The 25940-nt window shown below is 37.7% G+C and overlaps 1 protein-coding gene and 1 long non-coding RNA gene across 5 annotated transcripts in view; one reads left to right on the forward strand and one right to left on the reverse strand.

The window, feature by feature from the left end:
• Positions 1-25940, reverse strand: part of LOC306814068 — a 1017233-nt gene that overhangs the window by 101353 nt on the left and 889940 nt on the right. The window lies entirely within an intron of this gene.
• The window catches only part of LOC306814052 (chromodomain-helicase-DNA-binding protein 1-like), an 88731-nt gene that overhangs the window by 39057 nt on the left and 23734 nt on the right, over positions 1-25940 (forward strand). For all 4 annotated transcript variants that reach the window (XM_079329753.1, XM_079329752.1, XM_079329750.1 and 1 more), the window contains 20 exons: positions 156-256; positions 509-687; positions 1251-1378; positions 1456-1672; positions 2275-2364; positions 3643-3833; positions 5073-5261; positions 5434-5596; positions 7182-7334; positions 7625-7696; positions 14224-14373; positions 15035-15183; positions 15457-15553; positions 15635-15730; positions 18886-19062; positions 19255-19415; positions 21031-21072; positions 21678-21808; positions 22246-22384; positions 23089-23239. In XM_079329753.1, the coding sequence (XP_079185879.1) occupies positions 156-256; positions 509-687; positions 1251-1378; positions 1456-1672; positions 2275-2364; positions 3643-3833; positions 5073-5261; positions 5434-5596; positions 7182-7334; positions 7625-7696; positions 14224-14373; positions 15035-15183; positions 15457-15553; positions 15635-15730; positions 18886-19062; positions 19255-19415; positions 21031-21072; positions 21678-21808; positions 22246-22384; positions 23089-23239 (2776 nt within the window). The remainder of the gene's footprint in view (positions 1-155; positions 257-508; positions 688-1250; positions 1379-1455; positions 1673-2274; positions 2365-3642; positions 3834-5072; positions 5262-5433; positions 5597-7181; positions 7335-7624; positions 7697-14223; positions 14374-15034; positions 15184-15456; positions 15554-15634; positions 15731-18885; positions 19063-19254; positions 19416-21030; positions 21073-21677; positions 21809-22245; positions 22385-23088; positions 23240-25940) is intronic.

The raw sequence follows: 25940 nt of genomic DNA on the forward strand, positions 1-25940 counted from the left end.
CTTTATAGCAGGAATTCCAGATTTGTAGCTTCTCCAAAGAAGCTCTTTAAGCAGCATTCCTATGGTGCTTACATTCAGAACTTTAGAATTGCTAGATTTTCTTTGTTTTAGAACTGCACAATGTAGTAAGTGCTGCAAATGAATTCCCGTTTCAGGCTGAAAAATGCTTCTCCAGAAGATGTGGAATATTATAACTGCCAGCAGGAACTTACAGATGATCTACATAAACAGTATCAAATAGTGGAGAGGATAATTGGTACGTGACAAACTTCCCGATAGAAAACAGTGTTGAGAATATTGCAAGTTTATTGCTTGCATGTTGAATTTATAGTTAAGAAATTCAGTTTAATAATATCCCTAGCAGCTTAAGGCAAAACCAAATATTTGATGAAAAGTTATCATACTATCTTTGCTGTGAAACTAGTTCATGTTTTATCACCTCAAATGAGTGCTTTCTTAAAATACAGAAAGAAAATACTGATCTGGTATCTCTGATGCATTTCTGCAGCTCATTCAAATCAGAAATCAGCAGCTGGTTATCCAGATTACTATTGCAAATGGCAAGGTCTGCCTTACTCAGAATGTAGCTGGGAAGATGGGGCTCTCATTGCCAAAAAATTTCAGACATGTATTGATGAGTATTTTAGTAGAAACCAATCCAAGACTACTCCATTTAAGGACTGCAAGGTGAGTGTGTAATTTCAATGGATTTATGCAGTTGCAATAATTTTTTTAAAAGCTGATCTATTTTATGCATTTCAAAATGCATAGTATAAAATATTTTTGAATGCTATCCAGAACAGTAATAGTGATAGCTGTATTTATATATGTAGGAAGTATTACTATTAAGAACAGACTTTGGTGTCCCTGCCCATGGCAGGGGGATCGGAACTAGATGTTCTTTAAGGTCCCTTCCAACCCAACCTGTTTCTATATTTACTCCTACTTATTTTATTGCCATTAAAATATGGAATTGTTTATTACTTTATTTCTTTTAAAAGTTATTACTTTATTTCTTTTAAAAGTAACCTTTGTGAATGAGTTCTTTTCACTTCTGTTGTGGAATTTAGATCAGCAAACTAATTTTAGCTTGCAAATGGGTGGATATTGTTATATGGCCTAGATGTTTGTAATGAATAAAGACTAGACTTGGTGACCAAACAGAATCCTGCTGCTACTTTGCTTCTATAAGAAGATATTTTGGTAACTTCACTTAGTAGTAGGACTGATGCTCAATTTGCTTTTGACAGATTCTAAAACAGAGGCCGAGGTTTGTTGCACTAAAGAAGCAGCCATCTTATATTGGAAGACATGAAGGTTTAGAGTTAAGAGATTATCAGTTAAATGGACTGAACTGGCTTGCCCACTCATGGTGCAAGTAAGTAGTCTTAAATTAGTCTTTCTGGTTTTAACTTGAAAGCATTTATAAATTCTGTTTGTTTGTTTGTTTTTTAGAGGGAATAGTTGTATTCTCGCAGATGAAATGGGTCTGGGTAAAACAATACAAACAATTTCTTTTCTGAACTACCTGTTTCACGAACATCAACTGTATGGGCCTTTCTTGCTAGTCGTGCCACTTTCTACCTTGACATCTTGGCAAAGAGAAATTCAAACTTGGGCTCCTCAGATGAATGCTGTGGTTTACTTAGGAGATATAACTAGCAGAAATATGGTGAGTATTTCTTTGTATCACTGGAAATATTAGCGGTAAATAAGACTCATTTCAAGTTCCTGTCTTATGCTAATCTCCAATATTTTGATTTGGAATGGGCAAATAATTATTTGAAACATTGCATGTGGTTAAAATGCAAATTAAAAGCATAAATTTTGATCTGATATGAATGAATGTGAAAATTTTCATTTTTGTTTAATAATAAAAAGGATTAAAAATGCAACCTTGCATTTGAAAATAAATTGTCTTTTATCGTGCGATTATTTAGGTGCATAAAATAAATATTTAAGCCAAACAGACATAATCTTAATTTGTTTTCTAAAAGGAAGAATATAAGGAACCTTATCCATTAAAGTTTAAAAACAAACAAAAAACCCAAAACACACAAAGAAATCCACAAAAAACCCCAACCAAACAAAAGCTAACAACACCCGATCACCACTGTTTAATAACTTTAAGAAAAAAAGCTTCACGTTATGTTCCTTTTTTATGTTCAGCTTCTTGTATGTCACTTAACATCTATATTGCCATAGTACCTGAAGTCATCCTGATAAATAAGACCATTTTTCTCTAGCTGATAGTTTGCTTGATTCTTCTTGTAGATAAGAACTCATGAATGGATGCATCCACAGACCAAGCGATTAAAATTTAATATACTTCTAACAACTTATGAAATTTTGCTGAAGGATAAGGTAATCATGCTTACTTCTTCAGGGAGATACAAATAATTTGTACAATGTAATATTCCTTTTGAGTTGGCACATATTTGGGTACTGGGCTGTTAAATGAATTGGGGAATATGACAGGTTTACTCTTGGAAGTATGAAGGTTGTTTTCTTTTAGCACTTTTAGGTTTTATGTATGTCGTTAGACTTTCTGCCCCCTCCCTTAACCCACATATCAAGTGGGTAAAACTTATTTTGCTTTAGTTTGCTTGTGCTTCACATTGTTACTAAAAATCCGTAAAAATAAAACTCCTTAACACCAATGTAGCATGAAGAAGCAGACATTCTTTATTTGGCTGAATGCATGAGGGGATATCTCCTCTGAAATACATGCTAGGTACAGGAAACATCCTGTTTATATGCTATATTTTACATATATATTCATAGGTTTTCCAAGAAGAAACAGATATACGATAATCATTTCCCCAAAGTCGAACATATGTTCCCTCCCCTTTATGCATGTGTTCTGTTCTGGGGCTCTCTGTCATACCCGACTGCCTGGTCAACTAGTAAAAGTTGGCACAACTAGGCTGATTGCTTTCCAGCTCTTCTTCCTACAGAATAAGCATTGTGCAGTTCCATAGGCCAGTGTTTTTTGAAGAATAAGCATTGTATTAACCCACCAGCTGCAAACAATTCTTCATGTGGCAATAACAGTGCTATAGTAATTTCTTTGTATCTCAAAATCTCTACTTTCCTGTTAGTCATCCAGGAACTGGAAAAACAAACCAGTCCATAGCTCCAAAGCCCTCTGATTCACAACTCTGAAATCGCATGTTTTTTCTTTGTATTTGTGTGTGCAGTATTACATATATTTATATTGCTACTCTCTTCATGATGGTAGCATATAAAGTTATTGTTAATCCTAACAGCATATGATAATTATAAAAAAGTTCTGCTTGCTGACTTTCTATTTCATTTGTTTGTACATGCTGAAGAGAGTAAATAGTGGATTTTTGTTGGGGGTTTTTTGTCAATTGAAAATGTATAGATCAGCTTTTTGTCTTCTTCCTCACCCCAAGTATAAACTTGGTTTATACGTTCTTTTTAATCTTGGGATGCCTGCATAGCCTTTTGTTGAATCTAGCAAACATAAAACCCCTAATTAATACAAAAAACATATAGGTGTCCTTTTTTATTAAAATAAAAGGAGTGATGGTGTATATATAACCTCATGTAAAATGTCAGACATTGCATAATATATTAACTTGTATAATGTCTTCCTCTCCCCTCAATTTCTTGAAGTCATTCCTTGGTGGTCTGAATTGGGTATTTATAGGAGTTGATGAAGCTCATCGTTTAAAAAATGATGATTCCCTTCTGTACAAGACTTTAATAGACTTTAAGTCTAATCATCGTCTTCTTATTACTGGAACCCCTCTGCAAAACTCCCTTAAAGAGCTTTGGTCTTTGCTGCACTTCATCATGCCAGAAAAGTAAGGAATGTGATGGGGGGGAGTTGTTGGTGTTGAGGGTTTTTTTTGTTTGTTTTTTGGTTTTTTTTTTTGTTTGTTTGTTTGTTTTTTTTTTTTTTGTAGTCAAGTTTCTTATGGTTAAGTATTGTAGTGATTGGAGACTCAATAAAGAATTGCATTGTGAAATAGTTTTAATATTTTTTATAAAATAGATGCATGTATTTTTCATGCTGCTCTGGATAAATTGTTTTGGTATCAGCTGTCACTTTTTCTGTTTTGGCAGTTCAGTAAAAGGATGGATTGATATATGGCTCAGAACTTTGAAAACATGCTTCATCTTACTTTAAAAGGAAAATCATATGGATTTGCTGTAGGGAAATAGAATGGGGCTGAGGATGTAATCTTTTCTGTGTTAGTACCATGAATGAAAACCACAGTGCCCAACATCCAGTAATTCATTCAGGCATATGGTGTTATTCTTGGGGTAATCCTGTGCAAGGCCAGGAGTTGGACTTTGATGATCTTTGTGGGTCTCTTCCAACTGAGGACATTCCATGATTCTATGATTCAGGCAGCCAATTTGCCCTTATAATTTGCATAGAATAGGTTTACTATGCTGACATTCTATACTGACCTTTGTTTATATTTGGAATAAATAAGAGCACATCTTCCTTTCAAATGTCTTATAAATACAAAACGTAGCTCAAATTAATTTCAGTGCTATGCATTGCATTGACTTCTTCAGAACCTTACAAACAAAGCCACTAAGTTTGTTGTCTGGCACCTGTTCTTCATTTGATCACAAAGTGCATTCTCTTAGTCTGTTAGCACATACCAGAGGATAATCACATTTCAGCTAGTCCATACAAGCTGCAAAAGGTATGTGGTCTATTCTCTTTCACTTCCTCCAGCTATACAACTATTTTTTTCATGCTACTCTTGAGAAATATAATTGAATTTCTATATCCTTCTACCTGTGTTTCCATGCAGAAAAGTAAAAGTGCTTTCACTGGAGAAATTAAAATTCAGGAGTTTGTTTTGAATTTTCATTCTCCAAAAGTTTGTTAATTTCCATTCTCCTATTTACAGACAAAATATTTGGAACTTCTTGTGAGATGCAAATTCAGAAACTTATTTAATAAAACAGATGGGAGTAGTGAGGAAGTCCATTTGTGTTTGTGCACATGGTATATTTATGGTGTTTGTGTGTCTGTGTTCATGGTATGTCATTATTTTACCTTTATTCTTTCTATGTTGAAGGTTTTCTTCCTGGGAAGATTTTGAAGATGAGCATGGCAAAGGGAGAGAGTTTGGTTATGCAAGTCTTCACAAAGAACTTGAACCATTTTTACTCAGAAGAGTTAAAAAAGATGTAGAAAAGTCTTTGCCTGCTAAGGTTGAACAAATTTTGAGGATGGAAATGAGTGCATTGCAGAAGCAATATTACAAGTAAGTAATGACACTTTTTAATTCCTGCTATTTTTATGACATCTCTATATAAAAATTACTATAGTGTAATAGTTTTCATAATGCAATTTTAACTGATATTTTGAGAGCTTACATCCTTCATATTTCCACAAATGGTTAGAAATTACTTTGATTGTCACATTCTGTATCATAGGTGGATTTTAACCAGGAATTATAAAGCCCTGAGTAAAGGTTCAAAAGGCAGTACCTCAGGCTTTTTGAACATTATGATGGAACTCAAGAAGTGCTGTAACCATTGCTACCTAATCAAACCACCAGATGATAATGAATTCTATAATAAACAGGAAGCCTTACAGGTAATACCTTAAAAAAAAAAGTGATTTTAACTGTCTAATATGCATGCAATAATTTTATAGTTTTCTGTCAATTTATTTGTTCTTATTAAATTATGTTAAGAAAGATCAAGTTCTCTATCAAATGTGCATCCTGGGTTTTACAGGTAAGTGAATTGATTACCTTTCTGTTTGTTTCTTAACTGGAACTGAATAACAGAGAGGTCAATACTAAATAAAATATCCTTGGCTTGAATTATGATCAAAATAAAAAGGAAATTGTTTTAAATAGTCTGCATTTTCAAACTAAATAAGCTGAAGACCTATTTTAAACCCAGAATAAAATAAAGCGGTTAAAAAAACAGATAAATTGAATATAAATGCAAATGTATGTGACTGGCAGTGGTACACCAACAATCCATTTGATAGCAGAAAGTAATCTGCTGAATTTCTTTAAGCTTAGTCTAGTTGTTTTGTTGTTATAAATGAAAGCAATTATAACATCACTACCAAAGATAGTCTGTGATTGTGTTGTGGGTTTATAGTTTGGGTTTTTTGTAAAGGTTGACTAATCTTTGTACTAAAACTGTTGAGAACCACAGCAACAAAGACTATTATAATTGATGCAGTTTATAACACCATAAATGTTTTGAAAGATCAAGGGTTTTTTTTCTCTAAACTTTGAGGTTTATAATGTAGAAGCTTTCTCAAAACTACTTGATTGAAATCACAAGTTGTCACTGCACAAGCTATTTTATATTATAAAATGCTTATCAAAGCTAAAGGATGTTTGCAACTTGGCATACTCTAACTACTTAAATTTATAATTAATGTCATCAGAACCATTCAGCGACTGTTGCTAATAATTGCATACTTGCAACAATTATTTCCTTGGCTCATCTGAATAAGCTTTGTTAGCTCTCATTATGAATGATGCATCCTTCTCATTTCTGGCATAAAGAATAAAAGCACCTAACTCCCAATTTTTTATTCCCCAAAATTCTATCCTGAGCCTCTTCAGCTAGATGACTAATGATTTCAACATTAAATTCAGCATGCCACCTGAGTTTCTGTTCTAGTTGTTTCAACTGGAGCTGGGAAGGTTGAACATCGTAACCCAGCTAAAGCATTTTGACTTCTATTAACAGGATTCCTCTCACTTTTATCTTGCCAGAAAAACTTGAATGATTAGGCATTGTTTAAAAATACTTAGATGACCAAGTAGCAATGTTTAAAAGACAGAAAGTGGGGAACAAGTGGTGCTAAGAGTCAGGTAGCCTTGTTTATTTGGTGGGAGAGAGTTTGAGTCTACACTGTAACTGCTCTAACTCATAGCATGGTATATTTGCTTAACGTTTTTAATGAAATGTTAAGATGCTGTTTTATGAACTGGAGCTGAGAAATGCATTTATTTGAAAAACATGCTAGTCGGTACCCCTGTTCATTTCAGTTAGAGCACTTAAAGCTTTTAGAATGATTTTTTATAAGATCAGGACTGACTAAATGCTTATACAACTTTCATGTTCAGTTAATGAATGTCTAACCATCTGCAGTGTATGTTAGTGTTGAGGTGAACTTCCTTTGCGATACACGCTTTCTTGTCTTGTAGCATTTAATACGTAGCAGTGGAAAACTAATCCTTCTTGACAAGCTACTGATTCGTCTACGAGAACGTGGCAACAGAGTACTGATTTTCTCTCAGATGGTGAGGATGCTAGACATCCTAGCAGAGTATTTGAAGTATCGTCAGTTTCCCTTTCAGGTAAGAATTTTGCTGGTAGTAGTCAAGAAGCCTTGTTTTTTACCATTTTATCTTTTAAAAACTGTCCTTTTTGTAGAAAGATTTATGAAAGTTTAAATTTTCTGTACAGTAAAAGACTTGCAATTACTATATGTCTAATAGTATTTATAAATTAAAATTATTAATTTGAAGTGTAACATTATTCTTATTTCCCCCCCCCCCCCCAATTGGTTCGGCAATTGAGAATTCAAGTTGCTCCGGATAGACTATAGTAGGAGCTCCTTTTTAACTGTATCATTCAATCTCTTCAGAGACTTGATGGATCAATAAAAGGGGAATTGAGGAAACAAGCTTTGGATCATTTTAATGCAGAAGGCTCAGAGGTATGGTATAAGTGGGTGGTTGTTGTTTTTTTTTTTTCTTCTAGGAAATATAACAAATGTCGCACAAAAACCGAAGATAGAATAAAGTAAGGGATGTATTAGGTGTAAATTCCATTGCTATTGCAGAGACTATAAGGTTTACAACCCATGCAACAAAAAAAATTCCACAAAACCAACAAACCAACCAACAAAAAAAGCTTTAAAAGTGAAGAAGACGTTCAATAGGAAATACAGAATTTATGAAAATGGTGTTAATAATTAATATAACTACATAGTTATATTTTTTTATTTTTGTCAGTGCTCTTTAACAAAGTAATTTTAAGTGCTGTTTAGAAACTGAAGAATTTAATTTGTCGTGTAGGACTTAATCCTTCAGTTTTTATTGGAGCACTGAACTTTAACACAAGTTTTTGATATCAAATAGCTACTTAAGCAATGGGCAGGATTAAGTTGTTTATATCCTTGCATAAAGAAAAAATATCTTTAATAACTTTAAATCTGGCTTCTGTTATCTTCATTTTTTGCCTCTTATTTTCTCATTGTGGAAGAAAGTGAAGAACTGATTTCTAACCATTGTTTGTGTACCACTTAAGATTTCTGGTTTATTTAGGTTTCCTATTATGGAAGCCATTCCATACCTATGATAATCTTAGGTCTTTTGTCCTATACTGACAGGATTTTTCAGTAATAGAGACAGCATTTGTCAGTTGCTGTTGAATTTATGTTTCTGCTATGGTTGAGGAGGAAGGACTTAATTTCATAACATGAACTTCAGAAATTTTTTTAAATACAGAAGTTACTTCTGTTTACATTTCTAGTACAGACATATTTGGTTTTTTCTGGAATCCTTGAACTGTACAGTTTTTAAGATGAAGTGAGTCCAAATTTCACATGATATTCAAGAATGAAGACAAACTATGGAGTTGTGCAGCAATAAAATTGTTACCTGTTTTATTCTTTATTTCTTTCCTAATAATAAATTTCATGCTTTTTTTTTTGTTAATGCTGAGCTAAAGTATTTATGGAAATATTTACAACTCCAAGGACTCATTCCTTAGCAGTAATGGCCTCTATTAGCTTTGACTGTACCTGAAACTCAAATTTATTTCCTATTTGTCTTTAGTTTAATATAGTTTTTTTTTTTCCTTTCTCATAAGATCCTCCTGTAGTCCTTTGTAGTTGACCCTGAATAACTCCATATCATCTGCAAACTTTGTCAGTCATTTTCATATTCTTTATGAATATAGCGAAGAGCACTGACCTCAGCAGAACACTTTAGTTTTCTTTACAAAAAACAGATGGACTTGGGTACACATGAGGTTTTAACAATAAGGGGTGGTGGTGTATTTTTTGGCAGTGTTTTGCTTGGTTTTTTTTCTTCCCAATTGGCTTTAGTTCATCTTCTAGAGTGCTGCTTCCTTTAAACCATGGAGAAGCTGATACCTGTTTGCAAGAGAAGTTGATATCAGTTTGTTTATACTTATACAAGGTCTGGCTGGACTGGAGTTAATTTTCTTCATAGCAGCTCATATAGTGCTGTGTTTTAGATTTGTGGTGGAAACAATGCTAATAACACACCAGTGTGCTAGCTGTTGCTGAACATTGTTTACATAGTATCAAGGCCTTCTCTGTTTCTCACTCTGCTCTTTCAGTCAATAGGTTGAGTGGTGCACAAGAAGTTAGGAGGGGACATAACCAGGCAGATGGCCTGAACTAACTAGAGATATTCCATGCTGTTATAAATAATAAAAAGATCAAGCCGAATTAAGTATGATTAAAATAAGCGATTTTTATTTTGCGACTGAAATGCGGTCCTTCATAACCACAATCAAAAAGGACAACTCTGAGCCTGGGATCCGTGCTGGGTGAACACACTCTGATCATACCACTATCACATCGGATCCCCCAATATTCACAAATGTAGTCTCTAGCCTGGAGCAGAGGTCTTTCGAAGTTTTGCCATATTCATGTAGCCTTCTTTCTCTGCCTTGGGCTGGACAAAACCATTTCTGGGAAGCATGAATTTCGGTGAATGCAGATTTTTGGATTACTGGGAACCAGGTATGGAGATGTAGTTTTCCCTGAGGACTCCCTTATGACTCCCTTATCTTGATTAGAGATACTTTGAGATACTTTGATTAGCAATACTTCTCAAGTGTTCATCACCTGGGTGTTCCCTAGATAGTTTCTGAGAGAGCCATCTCTGCTGGAGGCATTTCTATTAACTTCCTAATTTAGGTTCTTTGGCTTTTGTTGACTGGTGCAGTGTTGCAATTCTCCTGAGGCAATCCCTGTTCCTCCCTCTGCAATTTATGTTCTAAAATTTCCTTATTATTTTCTTTATTTATACAAACATGATTTATTTCACATTAATTACAAGCTAACACGAATGTAAAGAAATTTAATCCACAAACACCAGAGGTTCATGTCCAAAAAGGAGACAGAGGAGTCCTTTTTGCTTTATTTGAATAAAGGGAGAGGCCATGGGGCATTCCCCTGGGATCTCTCTAATTTTTGGAGGACACAGCCTCCGCTTTTATCCTAATTTCCCAGCTGCTTTTCCCTCTCTCTTTCCCCATTGGCTGAGGTACTTGAGAGGCACAGACTTCCCGGAACGCCTGACACCTGAGATTCCCTTCTAATGTATAACCCTCCCTTTTAATTTTTAATTCTTGTAGAATTCATATTTCCACCCCTGTTGCTTCTTTCATCTTCTGTTACCCAATTTCATTTACAAGAAAACCAACAGTTTGTTTGTAAAGGCAAATCTCTTTTTCCATTCATCAATCAGTGTAATCCCTCCCATAGTTGCTTTTATCTCTAGGTGCTAACTTTATCTACCAACAGATCTACAACTTATTTGTAAAGACAAATGTAACATTCCTCTCACGAATTATTTTATAACATATACTACAATGCCATATAACATCATGCTCAGCAATAAAAAAATTAAAGGAAGGGGTTTAGGGAGATTAGCCATCTTTTGCCTGGGAATTGGCTGGGCATCAGTCCTGCCTATGGGAAGGTGTTGAGAGATTGCATTTGCATCACTTGTTCTGTTTTCTTTCTTTCCACTCCTCTTTTGCTTATTAAACAGTTTTTATCTTGACCCCCAACTTTCTCTGCTTTCAGCCTTCTTTTCTTCTTCTGCTGTCCCACTGGGGGTGTGGTCGAGAAGTGATTGTGTGTCTGCGTGGTGCTTAACTGCCGATAAACATACTAGCTGGTCTAAAGAAAACAGTGGACTGATACTTGAAGATGAAGGTGATCACCTGACTAATAGAAATGAAGAAAAAGTGGAGGCATTCAATGTGGTTTTAGCCTCAGTCTTTAATAATACTTATAGACCTTAGGGTGCCTGGTCCATTGAGTCAGAGGACCATGAGTGTGGAAACGGTGACTTTCCATTTGTGGACACTGAAATTGTGAGGGACCAGCTGTTTCAGATGAATGTTCATCAGTCCACATGGCCTGATGGGATTCATCCCAGAGTACTAAATGAGCTAGACGATGTTATAGCAGGACGGCTCTTGATCATCTGCCAAAGGTCTTAGGAGTCTGGGGAGGTCCCTGCTGACTGGAAGCTAGACAATGATATTCCAATTTGCAAAAACGGTGTCCTGGTTTGAAGGACAGGTGTCTGCCAATAAAGGCAGAAGCTTCTCTTTGAAATAGAGAATTTAATTCCACTCCCTCCAAGTATTATAATTGTTTGAATCAATTACTCTTGAGGCAGAGGTAAGGGGGTAGGAGTAACAGCTTTTTTACTAATGTTATAGATAAAAATGAGATCAAGCCGAATTAAATATGATTAAAATAAGTGATATTTATTTTGCAACCGAAACACAGTCCTCGATAGCCACAATCAAAAAGGACAATGCTGAGCCCAGGGTCGGCATCGGGTGAACACACAATGATTCGAACTCTATCGCTCTGAATCCCCAAATGTTCACAAACCCGCTTTAGTTAGTCCAGTTTTTATAGTTTTTCCTTGCCCGGAGCAGAGGTCTTTGTCTTCTCTTGTCGTTCAGCATATTAATGTATTTTTCTTTCACCGCGTTGGGCTGGACAAAACCATACCCTGGGAGATGATGAATTTTGATGAAGGCAAGTTCATGTTTATAGGAAGGTGGAATTGAGATGTAACTTGCAGATTTTGGTTTGCTGGAGACGGGCATTCAGATGTATTTTTCTTGATGGCTCTGGTTATCTTAATTGTGGGTGCTTATCGGGCTCTTATCTTTTGGGTGTTCCCTGGACACAGCCATCTCCACCACGGCTAGGTCTATTGTCTTGTTAACTTTAGCTCTTCAGCTTTTGTTGGCAGTTACAGTGTTGCGATTAAGCAATCCCTGTTCCTCCTGCAGCTCTTGGTTTTTAAGTTTTTTATTACTTTACTCATACAGACATTGCTTATTCGACATTAATTTACAACTTTACACGAATTACATTATATTATATATTACACTAATATATCTAACCGTACAAGCAACAACAACAGCAGTTATTAAAATTGCCAACAAAACAGAACAGATAACTTGGTTCCAGTCCTTTCTTTAGCTGCAGGCACACTCTCTCTGCACTCGGTCCCAGTGCTGCAGACGGGACAGCGCCCGCACAGCTGCGGAGAGCAGGCGAGAGCAGGAGGGGCGGGGGCTGCAGCGGCTGTGCTGTGTCTCAGGTGGGAGGAGGCTCCTCGCTCACCGTTTGTGTCCCGGTGATCAGCTGTGTCCTCAGAGGTAGGAGGCTGGAGCGGGGGAGATGTAGGGCAGGTGATCTCAGAGGGTCTGGCTCTCTTGCGTTCTCACCACGTGTGCTGCACACGGGGGTCCTCTCCCTCCGAGTTTGCCAGAAACATGAGTAGCCCCTCCCGGAAGCCAGCTCCCACCTACCCCTTTGTCCAGAGTTGTCAAAAAGATCCTGGGTGTAACCCAGCAGGCTCTGTTAGCATGATAATGGAAAAATTATTTAAACTGGAACAAACAGCATGAGAGAAAACCCAGGGAACTACAGATGTGTTGTTAGTCTAGCCTCAGTACCTGGAAAAAATATGGAGATTATACTGTGTGCTATTGAAAGGCATTTAAAGAACAATGCAGTCATCAGGCACAGTCAATGTGGGTTCACAAAGGGAAAGTCCTGTTTAACTAATTTGATATCTTTCTATGATAAATGTCACTTGCCTAGTGGATGAAAGGCAGGCAGTGGATGTGATTTTTGTGATTTTACTAAGGCCATTGATACTGTCCCTCTGGACAAGTTCTCCAACTGTGGGATGAGCAGGTTCATGGTGTACTGATGGAAGGGCAAAGCTCAAAGGTTTGTAGTGAGAGCTACATCTGCCTGGTGACTATTCACTAGCAGTATTCCTCAGGTTTCAATTCTAAAGCCACTCAGTCCTGTTCAGTATTTTTATCAAGATCTGGATGCAGGAGTTGAATGCACCATTAGCAAGTTTGCTGATGATACCAAACTGAGAGGGGCTGTGGGCTCTCTTGAGGGACAATAGGCCTTGCAGAAGGATCTAGATAGGTTAGAGCACCGGGCAACCATCAATGGCATTAAATTTAACAAGTCCAAGTGCCAGATCCTTTACCTGGGACAGTCATGCTGGGCACAAGTATAGATTTGGAGGGGAGTGTCTGGAAAGCAGCCCTGCAGAAAGGGATCTGGGGATGCTGGTCAGCAGCAGGCTCAGTATAAGTCAGCAGTGAGCCCTGGCAGCGAAGAGGGCAAACCCCATCTGGGGGGACATCAAACACAGTAGAACCAGGTGGTCAAAAGAGATTATGATCCTGCTGTATTCAGTGCTGGTGTGGCCTTCACTGTGTGAAGTTGTGGGCCCCACAACTTAGGAAGGATGTGAAAGTCCTTGAATGCATCCAGAGAAGGGCAACCAAGCTGGTGAAAGGGCTGGAAGGAATGTCCTGTGAGAAGCAGCTGAGGATACTGGGTTTGTCTAGTTTGGAGAAAAGGAAGCTGAAGGGTAACCTCATGGCTCTCTACAGCTTCCTCGGGAGGAGAAGTGGAGAGGGAGGTGCTGAGCTCTTCTCCCTGGCATCCAGTTGACATGATGCATGGGAGTGGTTCAAACCTGGACAGGGCAGGTTCAAACTTGACAGTAGGAAGCATTTGTTTACTGAGAGGATGGTCAGACACTGGAACAGGCTTCCTAGAGAGGTGGTGGATGCCCCAAGCCTGTCAGTGTTCAAGAGGCATTTGGACAATACCCATAATAACATGCTTTAACTTCTGGTCAGCCCTGAAGTGGTCAGGCAGTTGGACTGGATCATCATTGTCAGTCTCTTCCAACTGAAATAGTCTAGTCTATTCTATTCAAATAGCAATCCGCTGGCTCTAGACCTGACAAACAACTTCTTGTATTACAAGTCTAACAAATTATATACTTAAAGAAATATATTAGTTCATAGTCTGCTCCACAGAGCATATAAAGAAGTGTCATATTGGTTCTTTGAGGTATATTATAGCTAATATATATAAAGATATTTCTTCTTTTATAATTTCAGGACTTCTGCTTTTTGCTGTCTACTAGAGCTGGAGGATTAGGTATAAACTTAGCATCTGCTGACACTGTAGTTATATTTGATTCTGATTGGAATCCACAGAATGATCTGCAGGCACAGGCTAGAGCTCATAGGATTGGACAGAAGAAACAGGTACATGTGCTTGTCTTAAGTACCAAACCTGAAGGAGGAAATCATTATGTTAGCCATAAGCTGTCTGTCTGGCCCATCACCGTTCTCATGTATTTTGAGAATAACTAATATTTGCTAAAAATATCTAAAAATGTTGATGTTCATGATTTGCCTTTTAAATGTTTGTTGTTTTGGGTTTTTTTAATCTATATACAGAGAGATAGCACAGCAGCTGTAGTATATGGATGGGTAGAAAAGTTGCAGATGTGTCCCACGTTCATTGGCATTGTATCATTCTAGAAAGTAACTGCTGTACTTCAGGCACATCCATTTTGCTTTGTTTAATACTTTGAAGTTCTCATTGGGTTTCTTTCTTGAAGAATACTTCAAAGAGTAATCAGACATAACACATTTCCTTGTGGCCACACTTGTGCTTAATCATAGAAGTTTAAAGAGGAGAGGTCTAAGAATTGTTTTTAATATAATTTCTATAGAGACTGTGAAAGCATGATTGACTGGTGTCATATATGCAATACAAATTCAATAAGATTTAGAAAATTTGTAATCATGGCTAATATTTCTCCCTGTTGTTGCTCAAGGGTTTTTTGTTAACTTCATCTGAGTATTTTTTCATGGGTAATTTGTGAGCAGGTAAATAAAACCTTTTTTGTAATATGTGTAGGTTAATATTTATCGACTAGTCACAAAAGCATCAGTAGAAGAAGATATTCTTGAAAGAGCCAAGAAAAAGATGGTGTTAGATCATTTAGTAATTCAGAGAATGGACACTACAGGGAAAACTGTACTACATACAGGCTCTACTCCCTCCAGGTATATTTGTTTATTCTTTCATATTACCTTTTGCTTAAGTATACCTGACTGAGTAAAAATGCAAGTAATTTCACTTGGTTAATAAAAGGCAAAAAATATGTGGTAAGGAGTTATGTAAGTAAAGACTGCAAAGTATATTGTCCATGTAATTTATTTTTTTTACATATTAAAACTAGTTTTTATTTAAGACAAAAGGAAATTTGACTCATGGTTATAGTAAATTGAAACAGTTCAGTATGATAAAGTGTTTATCTGAAACTTTCTGTATTTCAGCTCAACACCTTTTAATAAGGAAGAGTTATCAGCAATTTTGAAGTTCGGTGCTGAGGAACTTTTTAAAGAACCTGAAGGGGAAGAAGAGGAGCCTCAGGTAAATGGAACAGTGCATCTACACTTGATGGACAGAGAAAAATGTGAATTGTTTTGTTGTAAAGAGAAACTTCTGTTTCAGGAAATGGATATAGATGAAATCCTGAAGAGGGCTGAAACTCGAGAAAATGAACCAGGTCCACTGACTGTAGGAGATGAGTTGCTTTCACAGTTCAAGGTATTGCTCTGTTCCCTCCCTCTTTCCTTAATTATACTTTCCTTTATTAATGCTATTTTTTGCTCTTCTCAATCAGTTTATCTTTCTTTCATTCTTGCATCATTCACACATCATGTAATGGGTGAGCAACTGGCTTATGGGTTGGGCAAAAAGGGTTATAGCGAATGGGGTGACATCAGACTGGCAACCTGTCACTAGTGGGGTTCCACAGGGCTCCATCTTAGGCTCTGTGCTCTTCAACATCTTCATAAATGACTTGAATACAGGACTTGAAGGGATACTAAGTAAATTTGAAGATGACACAAAATTGGGAAGAGATGTTGACCCCCTCAAAGGCAGAGAGGCCCTTCAGAGAGGGCAATCATCAATCCTATGAAGTTTAACAAGGGCAAGTGCCAGATTCTTCACTTGGGATGGAGCAACACTGGATGTATGGACAGACTGAGGGATGAGAGGCTGGAAAGCAGCACCATGGAAAGTGATCTGGGTGTCCTGGTTGACAGCAAGTTGAATATGAGTCAGCAGTGCCCTGGCAGCCAGGAAGGCAAACCTTGTCTTGGAGGGAATCAGACCCAACATTGCCAACCAGGCAAGGGATGTGATTGTCCCACTCTGCTCTGCACTGCTATGGCCTCACTTTGAGTATTGTGTGCAGTTTTGGGTGCCACGATATTAAAAAGACATTAAGCTATTAGAGAGCATCCAAAGGAGGGCCACAAGGATGGTAAAAGGCCTTGAAGGGGAAGCCTTATGAGGAGTGGCTGAGGTCACTTCTCTTGTTCAGCCTGGAGGAGACTGAGGGGAGACTTCATTGCAGTCTTCAACATCATCACAAAGGGACATGGAGGGGCAGGCATTGATCTCCCTGGTGACCAGTGACAGGACTTGAGGAAACAGCATGGAGCTGTCAGAGGAGGCTTAGGTTGGGAATAAGAAAAAGGTTCTTCGCTCAGAGGGTGGTTGGGCACTGGAACAGGCTCCCCAGGGAAGTGATCACAGCACCAAGTCTGTTGGAGTTCAAGAAGTGTTTGGACAATGGTCAGGCACATGGTGTGACTCTTGGGGTGTTCTGTGCAGAGCCAGGAGTTGTACTTTGGTCCCTGTGGGTCCCTTCTAAAAGCATATTCTGTGATTCTGTGAAATGTGTGAAACAGTAAGTTAGCTCTTTGGCATGCAATGTCTATTCACCTATACAGGTGTTGTGGTTTGACACTGGCCCAATGTCAGGCATCCACAAGAGTCGCTTGCTCACCCTACTCTGCCACAGCTGGGTAGAGGAGGGAAAAAAAATTAATGAAGGATTCATGAGTTGAGATAAGGAGCAGGAGAAAACACTTCAAGGGAAAAACAGGCTCAACTTAAGGTTGTGAAGTGAATTTATTGCTAACAGAATCAGAGGAGGAAAATGAGAAGTAAAATAAGCCCTTATAACACCTTTTTTTCCCCCACCCCCTCCCTCCTTCCCACCAACAGTGCAGGGAGAAAGGACGTGGGGGTTTTGGTCAGTTCATCACCAAAATTTTCTTCCACTACTCCGGGAGAGGAGTCCTTCCCCTGTGAGACCATGGGGTCCATCCCATGGGAGACAGTTTTCCATGAACTTCTCCTGCATGGGTCCACTCTCATGAGTAGCAGTCCTGACAAAACTGCTTCAACATGAATTCCCCCCATGGACAGACAGTCCTCGCAAAACTGCTGCAATGTGGGTCTCTCTTTTCACGGGGTGCAGTCCTCCAAGGACAGGCTTCTCCAGCCTGGAAGCGGGAGTCCCCTCGCTCCACTGGGTCTTTCACTGGACCACAGCCTCCTCCAGGCCTCCACTCCCTCCAGCATGGGCACCTCCCTTATGGGCTGTGTGTGGATCTCTGCATCCCCTGTGGATCCCCATGGGCTGCAGAGGGACAGCCTGCTTCACCATGGTCCTCACCACAGCCTATAGAGGGATCTCGGCTTCGGTGCCTGGAGCACCTCCTCCCCCTTCTTTCTCTACTGACTTTGGTGTCTCCATATTGTTTTTCCTCACATGTTCTTACCTCCTCCTCTTCTCTGACTAGATGGAAAAAGTCAGTGCTCTTTGTTTTGATTTTCTTCTTAAATATGTTATCACAGAGGTGTTACCAACCTCTCTAACTGGCCCAGCTTTGGCCAGCAGCATGTCCATCTTCAGAGCCATCAGGGATTGGCTCTGCTGGACATGGTGCAAGCTTCCAGCAGCTTCTCACAGAAGTCACCTCTGTGCCCCCCCCCCCCCCCAAAAAAAATCCAAACAACAGGCTGTGCAAAACCAATATAGCAGTGTAATTACTGCTAGTGCAAGCATATAAAATACATAATATATTTTGCTAACGAAATAAGAAAGATATTTACAAATACCTTAGCCCTTGATTTAATTGTTAGCATACTGGGGAGAGCTGTTTTTAATTTAATGCTTTATGCTGTTAAGCAGTTGTAGTACTTCTGAAAACAAAGAATGAAATCTGGATTTCTTAGCTGATGAATTTTAGAAAGTTCTTTCAGCCCCCATGTGAACATGAATGCTAGATATGCTTGACTGATTAATACTTCAAATATTGAGTGAGTCAAATTGTGGATGGTGGGATACTTTTGTTGGTTGGGGTGTTTTTTCTTTGTTTTTGTGGGTCTTTTTGTTGTTTAAGTTTGGTTTGGTTTTGTTTCAATCAGGGCAGGACTTCTTTAGATCAGTAGAGTAGTAAATAATTTTTATGCTAATCATTAATTTGCAATATACTATGATTTCTACAGTTTATTAATGTTAAGTTTTACATTATTATACTTTCATATTAACTCTGATATACAATTAGATTTGTTCTCTGTTTTGAAGAAATTTAAACAAAAATCACAGCTATCGGGTATGCATTTCATAGTGTTTTTATAGTACTCAACTTATAAAAGAAGAAAATATTTTTATCTTTATATTCAGCCATGTTGTATGCAGTGTGTGTGTTTCATTTTTGAAAATATTTTCATTAGTGACAGTCCTCCATGAACTATTTTATATGTGTACATTTTGTGTATATACAAATAAATAAAATGTGTCATTCTGAACTGTTTTCCTAATATATTAATTACTGGCTCTTTGTATAAGTAAAAACATGTATTGATTTGGTAAAAATACTTATCTTCCAATATCTAAGGTGGCTAACTTTTCAAATATGGATGAAGATGACATTGAGTTGGAACCAGAACAAAATTTAAGAAACTGGGAAGAAATCATTCCAGAAGTCCAGCGGCGAAGAATAGAAGAAGAGGAAAGACAAAAAGAGCTTGAAGAAATATATATGCTGCCAAGGATGAGAAACTGTGCAAAACAGGTATCTCTGGGTTTTGACTGACTAACTAATTTTGTCGTTGTTATTATTTGGGTTTTTTATTGCAGTTGTTTTGACTTGTACTTTTGGGTTGGGTGGTTTTCATGTGTGGCACTCACACACACCCCAGGCTAGATAACATATTGATAAAACGTTTAGTGATGTAGCTTTGAACTACTTCATCTGAAATTCCAGATCAGCTTTAATGGAAGTGAAGGGAAATGCAGTAGGAGGAGAAGATATTCTGGATCTGATAGTGACTCAATCTCAGAAAGAAAACGACCAAAAAAACGTGGAAGACCGCGAACTATTCCTCGAGAAAATATTAAAGGATTTAGTGATGCAGAGATTAGGCGGTAAGATGTGGGGGGACATGCATGTTTAAAGGGATAAAACTTTTTTTTTGTCATTTTAGAGTTTGAAAATTTGGAAATTAGTCTTTTGCTTTTATTTAGTTAAAATTTTTTATTGTAGGCATTTGAGTCTTTACTCTTGAGTAGTTTGGGGTGCTGACATAAGGAACTGTTATGTGCAGAATTTGAACCTATTTTGGTGAGGAATAACTTGAGTTCAAAAAATGTTCCACAAAAAGGTTCAGTGAGTTTTGTTTTTTTAAATTTCTTGCCATTGTAATTGTGTTAATGTCATATGATGCATTTTAAAACAAAAAAACCCCAATTATTTTGTTAAGTTGTTGTAGTCTAACCTTGGTAGGCAGCTAAGCACCACACAGCTGCTTGCTCAGTCTCCTCCAGAGGGACTGGGGAGAGAATCAGAAGAGTAAAAATGATAAAATTTGTAGGTTGAGATAAAGACATTTTAATGGGGAAAGCAAAAGCCACATGCACAAGAAAAGCAAAACTAGGAATTCATTCACCACTTCCCACTAGCAAGCATTTATCTGTTTCCTGGAAAGCAGGGCTTCACCATGTGCAACAGTTTCTTGGGAAGACAGATACCATAACACCAAACATCCTCTCTCCCTTCTTCTACACAGTTTTTATTGCTGAGAGCATGACACCATATGGTCTGGAATATCCCTTTGGTCACTTGGGGTCAACTGTCCCAGCTGTGTCCCCTCTCAACTTGTTGTGCACCCCCAGCCTAGTCACTAGTGGGGTGGTGTGAGAAGCAACAAAGGCCTTGATGCTGTGAAAACGCTGTTAAGCAAGAGCTGAAACATTAGCATGTTATCAACACTGCTTTGGTCACAAATCGAAAACATACTAGCAGATACGGTGCTCTGAAAACAATTAACTTTATCTCAGCAAAACCCAGTACATAAGTGAATCTGTACAGCTGGTCCCAGAATATTCGATGCTAAAAATACTTCTTTGGGCGGAGTAGAAATTGTTTTGCTTTACTTTGTTTTGTGAAATGCTACTTTGCTTCTGTAATTTAAGTATTAATTTTTCTCTAAAATACTGTACAACTTATAAAATATTTTTGATTATATAAATGACCTTTGAGAGCCTTTTTTCCTTTTCATTTTATCTAATATATAACGATTTGCTGCTTTTGTCAGGGGTATTCTTGTGCTTGCATTCCTTTATCTTTCATGTTATGTTTTCCTAAGTCTTAAAATCACCTTAAAATTGCAGCTAGATTCTCTTTATTATGAGAGACCTAACATAATATCTGAATTTGCAATTTACTATAAATCCACATTTGATTTTTATTATTATACACATCACGTTGCTGAATTCTTTGTGTTGTGAAATTAATTAGTAAAGTAACTTTTGAAATAAATTGTATCTTCTGTTGTTTTATTTATATCATTTATTAAAACAAATTGAGCTCTGGTTTTAAATGTGGGTTGTCTTCATATAGTAAGCCATCCTAGTCTCTCTAGTTCTTATTTTATTTGCATTGTCCACATAGCCTTGTACTAAGACTTTACACATACATTTTTTAAACCAATGTAGTTAAGCATACATTTTTTTAAACTGCAAAATTATTTTCTCTTATTAGGTTTATAAAGAGTTACAAGAAATTTGGTGGCCCACTTGAAAGGTAAACTAATTTGCTTATATTTGTATAGCAACTTGGTATCTTGTTTCCATTAAAATTAAACACTATATCAAGAAACCTTAGGTTGAAGAAGAAATAGTGTGCCTAATCTTTTGCCTGTACTATGACATGAATTTAAATTATTTTTTCCTTTCATCATATATGGTATGTATGTAGACAGCCAGTTTGACAAATCTTTACATTTTGCAAGACTGCTTGCTTTTTCTTGATACTTAACCTACTATTCTGTTAATTCTACATTACTGACAGTCATTCAGTTTTTTTTGTTTGATAAGTGAATAAAACCATAGACTTAATAATAGTACCTTTTCTATTTAAAAGAATGTGTTGAAATGTAACTCAAAACTGCATAGATAGGATCCTTTATATTTCCTGTTGTATAGTCCTTTATGCAAAATACCCTTTTTTAATAGTTTCTGTATTCTTTTCTTTAGCTGCTTTTAACTGCATGGATTAAAATTTTACACAGTATAACAAGTGTGGATGAATGATAATTTACAGTATCACTTATTTAGTTTCAAAGTCAGAAGGAGTCATTCATAATACTAAAGTTTTAGAGCTGTAAAAACATATTTGTTTTCTTCCAGGTTAGATGCTATAGCTAGAGATGCTGAGCTAGTTGATAAATCTGAGATAGACCTTAGACGTCTGGGAGAACTTGTACATAATGGATGCATTAAGGCTTTAAAGGACAATTCCTTTGGCCAAGAAAGAGCAGGTAAAGTGTGTTTGGGGGTGGGGGAGAGGAATAAAACGTGTCAAAGAGATATGGATGATTCTTGCTCTCTGATTATAACAAAACAATTATCTTAGGGGAAAACATTAACAAAATGTTAGCATGCTAGGTGATTTAGAAAAAACAATTTTAGTAAGAACACTTTTTGGTTTTGTTTTTCTTCCCCCTTTCCCTGAGTGAGTTGTCATAGTAGAATGCAATATGGTTTTGCTTTACCATGAAATTTAAAATTAATCTGCTACTATTGACTGGAAGACCTTGAGGTTCTAGAGTTTAATTAAGGCATTTGGTTAAGAAAAATTCATTTCCTATAATTGAATGTCTGCTGCTATAGCATCAAACTTTCTTTTTTCTCTACATTTGTCTATAAGATACACATAAAAGGTAAATATTTTCATAATTTGTTCCTTTATTTTAAGGAGGTAGATTTGGGAAAGTTAAAGGCCCAACATTTCGAATATCGGGAGTGCAGGTGAATGCAAAGCTAGTTATTTCTCATGAAGAAGAGTTGGCACCGTTGCACAAATCCATTCCCGCAGATCCAGAAGAAAGGAAAAGGTATCTTTTTTTTCCTAAGGGAACCCAAAATGTAGAAAGTTATTCAAGGCTTTTATGAATATATTTAATCAATCCAGACTGAGTACAGTGGGACACCCATGCCACTCCATTACCTCTAAGAACTGGCAGCAGAAATCTGCTCCACATTCTTTCTTTATTCTTTCTTCCCTCTCCTTAGAAGCCAGTGTTTGCTTTGGCTTCTGAACTGTATTCATTGGGGACTGGGTTCAATTACTCTTAATTATTCCAGGCTAGAAATTAGACTTGTTGAGGAACTGCTTTGTGTCACCTCTGCCTGAGAGAATGCAGTATTTGTCAAAATGGAGCAGATGTTAATTGTTGGTAGTTGTTGACCTATGAACATTTTAGCTTACTACCTTGTGTTTCATTGTCCCTAGATTATCTGCTTATTCAGTTAGTTACACTTGAGTAATATTTTAAGCTTATCTTCATGGTTAACCAGTTCTGACTCAGTCCATGGCCACAGATAGATTACTGTTTTTTATATCTTAATCTTGATCTCCTTTAAAACATGTTTTGGTACTGATTTGAATAAATGTTTTATAGAAATTGTAAGAAAGCCTGATAGTTATGTGAATTACTTGCTAATTATACCAGGATCTCAGTGATATGTGGCATGTTCTTCTATCCCTTACTAAGTTTGAGAAGTTTGCTTATTTATATTTCTAATTTATTTCTACTAGATATGTCATCCCATGCCACACCAAGGCAGCTCATTTTGATATAGATTGGGGTAAGGAAGATGATTCCAATCTGTTAATAGGTATTTATGAATATGGCTATGGCAGCTGGGAAATGATAAAAATGGATCCTGATCTCAGTTTGACACAGAAGGTATGTCATCTGCAAAATTTTATCAAGGAGTTTTTTGTTTAGGTAATAATGTTAATAAGACCAGTTATCGAAAGAGTTTATTTTATGATAGCTGAAATTGCCCAGAAGTTAGGTCAGTTGTACTTATTTTTATCATTTTGGTAAATTATTAGGTTTTAATATTTTGTGTATTCAGTTGAAATATACCTTCTTAGAGTCTGCTATGTGTCTGTATTTCTACGTATTTGTGTTTCTATCACTTGAATTCTCCCATCTTTTGCTTCCCTAGTTTAAATGCTCTAGTTGTGTTAATTTGAATTAATTCCACACTTGGAGGAAGGGGCAGGCAAATCAGGAACAGTACAAGGATGTTGTTAGGTCATGTAGAGAGAAAATTAGAAAGGCAAAAGCTCAGCTAGAATTCAACCTGGCCACTGCTGTGAAAGATAATTAAAAACGTTTTTACAAATACATTAAAAACAAAAGGAGGGCCAGGGAGAATCTCCATTTCTTATTGGATGCAGGGGGGAACACTGTCACCAAGGATGAGGAAAAGGCAGAGGTAGTTAATTCCTTCTTTGCCTGTCTTACAGTAAGACCAGTTATCCTGAGAACAACTGGCCCCCTGAGCTGATAGACAAGGATGAGGAGCAGAATAGCCCCCCTGTAATCCAGGAGGAGGTAATTAGTGAGCTGCTGTGCCACTTAGACACTCACAAGTCTATGGGGCCAGATGAGATTCATCCAAGGGTACTGAGGGAGCTGGCGGAAAAACTCACTAAGATGCTCATCTACAGTCATCAGTTCTGGCTGACTGGGGAGGTCCCAGATGACTGGAGGTTGACCAACGTGATGCCATCTATAAGAAAGGCTGGAAGGAGCATCCAGGGAAGTACAGGCCTGTCAGCCTGACCTCGGTATCCAGCAAGGTTATGGAGCAGATCATCTTGAGTGTGATCACATAGCAGATACTGGACAACCAAGGAATCAGGCCCAGCTACCATGGGTTTAGGAAATGTAGGTCCTGCCTAACATGCCTGATCTCCTTTTATGTCAAGGCAACCCACCTAGTGGATTAAGAAAACGCTGTGGATATGTCTGCTTGGACTTCAGCAAAGCCTTTGATACTATCTCTCACAGCATTCTCCTGGAAAAGCTGTCAGCTGCAGCTTGGACAGGTGCACTTGATGGGTTAAGAACTGGCTGGATGGCCATGCCCAGAGATCAGTATTTGGCCCAGTCCTGTTTAATATCTTTATTGATGATCTGGATGAGGGGATTGAGGGCACCCTCAGTAAGTTCTCAGATGGCGCTAAGTTGGGCGCAAGTGTTGATCTGCTGGAGGGTAGGAAGGCTCTGTAGAGAGATTTGAACAGGCTGGATCAATGGGCCAAGATCAATTCAGTTCAACAAGGCCAATTACTGGGCCCTGCACTTGAGTCACAACAACCCTCTGCAGTGCTACAGGCTTGAGGAAGAGTGGCTGGAAAGCTGCCCAGCAGAAAAGGCCCTGGGGCTTCTGGTTGTCAGCCAGCTGAACATCAGCCAGCGTGTGCACAGGTGGCCAAGAATGCCAATGGTATCCTGGCTTGTATCAGAAATAGTGCGGGAAACAGGACCAGGGAAGCAATCATCCCCCTGTACTTAGCACTGGTGAGGCCATACCTCGAATTCTGTGTTCAGTTTTGGGCCCCTCACTACAAGAAAGACACTGAGGTGCTGGAGTGTGTCCAGAGAAGGGTAATGTAGCTGCTGAAGGGTCTAGAGAGTAAGTAATTTAAGGAGCGACTGAGGGAACTGGGGTTGTTTAACCTGGAGAAGAGGCTCAGGGCAGACCTTATCACTCTCTAAACTATCTAAAAGGAGGATGTAGCATGGTGAGGGTCAGCCTCTTTTCCCAGGCAACTTGTGACAGGACAAGAGGACATTGCCTCAAGTTGTGCCAGGGGAGATTATAGTTGGACATCAGGAGAAATTTCTTAATGGAAACAGTTGTTAAACATTGGAATGCACTGCCCAGGGAGGTGTTGGAGTCACCATCCCTCAGAGGTGTTCAAGAAATGACTGGATGTGGAACTTAGTGCCATGGTCTAGTTGACAAGGTGAAGCTTGCTTAAAGGTTGGACTCAATGATCTCAGAGGTCTTTTCCAACCTAAATAATTCTATGAATTCTGTAATTTTATTATTGATCTTTTGGAGGGAAGTCTGTTTGGGGATTTTGGTTTGGTTTCCCTATCACTGATTTCTTCATTTGAAACTGACTTTCATTTGCAACATGAGAATTGCTGTATTTGTCAGATTAGAACTAGTGCAATGGCTTCTTAGGAGTAATGAGAAGCATTTAGGGAAATACTGGAGTGAAACAAACACAATGGTACTGCCAACCTGTAGCTTTGGGATTTGAGGAGCCAGGGTTGTATATAAATCTTTTTAATGATATCCTGCCCCTGCCTTCCATTAATTGTTTGCTTTATGAAAACATTTTTTTTTTTTTTTGACTTCTGCATATCCTGTGGTAATAAGTTAATGCAATTAGAAGCACATGGCAGAACTAGGAGATCTGTGGGTGACAGTGGTACAGGAGCTCTGAATTTTTTGGATAAACTATGAGAGTGGAAACAAATCTAAGGCTAGTTTCTTGAGTTGACTGTAAATTTTGTGAGAATATTTTCAAGACTACATTAGTCGTGTGTTTGAGGAAAAATAAAATGTTTAAGTTGT

This window comes from Erithacus rubecula, assembly GCF_903797595.1.
Source record: "Erithacus rubecula genome assembly, chromosome: W".
Classification (NCBI taxonomy): Eukaryota; Metazoa; Chordata; class Aves; order Passeriformes; family Muscicapidae; genus Erithacus; species Erithacus rubecula.